The sequence below is a fragment of the Myotis yumanensis genome, unplaced genomic scaffold, assembly GCF_028538775.1.
Source record: "Myotis yumanensis isolate MYYU_CA2020_CCGP unplaced genomic scaffold, mMyoYum1.0.hap1 SCAF_3, whole genome shotgun sequence".
Lineage (NCBI taxonomy): Eukaryota > Metazoa > Chordata > Mammalia > Chiroptera > Vespertilionidae > Myotis > Myotis yumanensis.
In genome coordinates this window covers 65534247-65537377 of record NW_027223754.1, presented here as the reverse complement: position 1 = coordinate 65537377, position 3131 = coordinate 65534247, and the positions used below count along the sequence as shown (strand labels likewise).

General features: G+C 41.7%; 1 protein-coding gene across 1 annotated transcript; it reads left to right on the top strand.

Moving 5' to 3' along the window:
• The first annotated feature begins 1710 nt into the window (after positions 1-1710).
• On the top strand, positions 1711-2469 carry LOC139006173 (coiled-coil domain-containing protein 70-like). Its single transcript, XM_070408705.1, has one exon. The coding sequence runs from the start codon at positions 1711-1713 to the stop codon at positions 2467-2469; it is 759 nt and encodes a 252-aa protein (XP_070264806.1).
• The last annotated feature ends 662 nt before the right edge of the window (positions 2470-3131 follow it).

Genomic DNA, 3131 nt, shown 5'->3' with positions numbered 1-3131 from the left:
ATGACATCTATATGTTATGAAATAATTTAATATCTCACCAAAAGTTTACATTTAAAAATTATAAATTCTTTTGTTTTACATTCCAGCAGTAGATATATGTTGAAGACTATAAAATTTATCTGAAATAAGATTACTGAATTTAAAAATTGCCAGTGATATTTACCTAACACTGATTTTTGAGCAGTAATCTTAAAGTCATTTAAAATATTTCCACCTTTGACTGTACAATGTTTACTACCACTTGTCAATTCCTATGAGATAATAATTAGAAGTTATTTAGCTAATAGCAAAAATCAGTGTTTTAAATAAAATTTAATAATTTACATGCAACGACCAAATACATATTCATTTAATAGAGAAAAGCATCAAATATTATAAAAAAAAAAAAAGTCTCCAGTGGTAACCAAGTAGCCAGAATGTCAAACATGAAGGAAATAATATTTCAAAATCTCCATTGACTTTCTGGTCCACATTTCCAGTGTCTGACATATATTCCTATCATAATAACTCCTCACATAACAAACAGCAATGCATTGTTTGGGAGGGGTTTTCTTGGTAGTAGTAGCCTCTGATGGGAATTATTTAACTACTAAATGGACTTTAAAAGGAAATACCTTCCAAGAGACCAAAGAAAGCATTAAAGCAGAGGTTCTCAACCTGTAGGTCACAACCTCTTTGGCGGTCGAAGGACCCTTTCACAGGGGTCGCCTAAGACCATCCTGCATATCAGATATTCACATTAAGATTCATAACAGTAGCAACATTATAGTTATGAAGTAGCAACAAAAATAATTTTATGGTTGGGTCACAACATGAGGAACTGTATTTAAAGGGCCAGAAGGTTGAGAACCATTGCATTAAAGCCCTAGAAACAGGTTACACTTAGCAGTAGTTAGAGAAAATGGATGCAGACACACAAACAAAAAGGCAGGCCTCCGACAACAACCAAATAAAATAAAATTAAATTACTTTTTTTTTTTCTTCCCTAAAACACATACTAAAAAAACAAAACAGCCAAGCACCCTGTATGGCACTCATTGGTGTCAGCACTATGATATCACTATCGATGTCATAAAATGTTGCCTGGTTGTTTTCTGGAACCTTTTTAAAAAGGAATCAAGCACGCAGGGAAGTCAGAGGCCACAGAAATGTAAGTAGGGATGGCCGTCACTAATAAATGTCTAAGTAAATATGGGGAGAAGAAACTACAGTGTATATAACCTCTTTACAAGGTATTTTCTGGTTCTTACCAAGCCAGGCATGTTTGTTTAAGCGCCTGGTGTTTCTACACATCAATAACAGGTGAGTTAATTATAAGTAACGATTATATTAGTAGACTATTAGTAGTTTGGTAATAGTTTAGCACACAGTTTAGCTTGGCACCAAAAGCAATTCAGTATATTAACCTTGAACCATATTCAATCTGTAACCTATAATTATTCATGTGTCATTTCTGTGTTGACATTTAGTTGACCTGAGTTTGTTTTATCACCCTAACAGTTCATTTATGGACTTTTTCTTCATATTTTCTCCTGCAGTGGGCCTACCTAACCTTGTTTAGCATGTAGTACTCCTTGTGCAAAATCGAAACAAGAGACAATTCTATATGAACAAATTCTCAACAAATTGAGAACCTTTTTTTGGTGGCTACTCTCATTCGTTCAGCTTAGCTCGTCGCCAGCACACTTGGGGTTGGGACCGTTAAGGACAATGGCTGCCTCGGAATCAAAGCGGCTCAACCGAGGGAAGATCTTGCGCATGTTCTCAACGTTTTTCTCCTGCATCCGAGGTCAAAATAAGCTCAAACAGGAGTCTCGGGCTGTGAAAAAAAACCTTCGGAGAGACAACAATGTGTTACGGAACGAGAACAACGCGCTCCGAGGAGAAAACAAGTCCCTGTGGGCGGAGAACAAGGCCCTGCGGAGAGAGAACAAAAGCTCCCGCAGGGAGAACCAGGAGATCCGGCACAAGAATGAGACCCTGATGCAGGAGAACCAGGACCTGTGGGCGGTGAACACCGTGTTGTTCAAGACCCCCAAGACCCTGTGGGAGAAGCTCAACGTCCGGAGCACAGAAACCAAGTCTTACTGGCAACAGAACAAAGCCCTGAAAGCTCAGACCAAGGCGCTCTGGGAGCAGGAGGTGGCCTTCCGCAACGAGGCGAAAGCCCTGCAGGAGGAAATCAGGTCCCTGCAGGAGAACATCAAGGGCCTGCAGCACCAGGAGCGCGCCCTGCGGCTGGAGGAGCTGGCCCTGCACAAGGAAGGAGCGGCGCTGGAGCTGGAGGAGCAGGCCCTGTGGAAGGTGGAGCGGGCCCTGCGCCAGGAGAACCAGGCCCTCCGAGAGGAAAGCGATGCCCTGCAAGAGGAGGCAAAAGCCCTCGCGGAGGAGACGCAGGGGCTGGAGCTGTGGAACAGGGTTCTCCTGGGGAAAGAGAGCAATCATGCTCGCTGGGGAGATGCCCACTGAGGACACAGAGCGGGAGACGTGCCATGGAAACCATGGGCGTTCCAGAAAGCACAGTCAAACGTTTGAAGGAGATAGACTATTATTGGGGTGGAGTCAAAAGCCTGGAAATGTGCATTGCTCTGTACCTGATCTTAGGAACGAAATAAAGTTCTTAAAATTAAAAAAAAAAAAAAAGGAGAGAGATCTAGGTTTACTTACATTTTACGCTTCTATTAGTGGTTATTTTTACTTGTAGTGCCAAGTATGTACTACACGAAATGTGATGCTCGAATGAACCAACTGATGGTGGTGTTAGCATTCAGAGACAGCGGGTGAATATTGTAAAAAATTAACAGCACGGGATATTTGCCTTAAAACTCGCCCTTTGAATTCTGAACCGTGTAGTAAATATAAAGTTTTACATACGTATTGTGAAAAAAGATGTGAAAGCATATCACTTCTGCCTCCTCATGCTGACTCCAATGGTCTCAATGAGGAGGCCGATAAGATAAGAATTTAAACATGTATGTGGCCGTACAGAACATTTCCGTGAGAGTTCGCAGGCTTCCTCACTTTACCTTCCTGGGAGGGTGGATGTTCTATCTCATGAAGTAAAGAGAGAAAAGGGAGTAAGAGGACAAAGGTCTCCCAACTAGGAGTGTTGGAGCTCGAATCGGGATTCT

Bases quoted from the DNA above. Each gene is read 5' to 3' on its own strand.
- LOC139006173 (XM_070408705.1), top strand. From the start codon at position 1,711: ATGGCTGCCTCGGAATCAAAGCGGCTCAACCGAGGGAAGATCTTGCGC.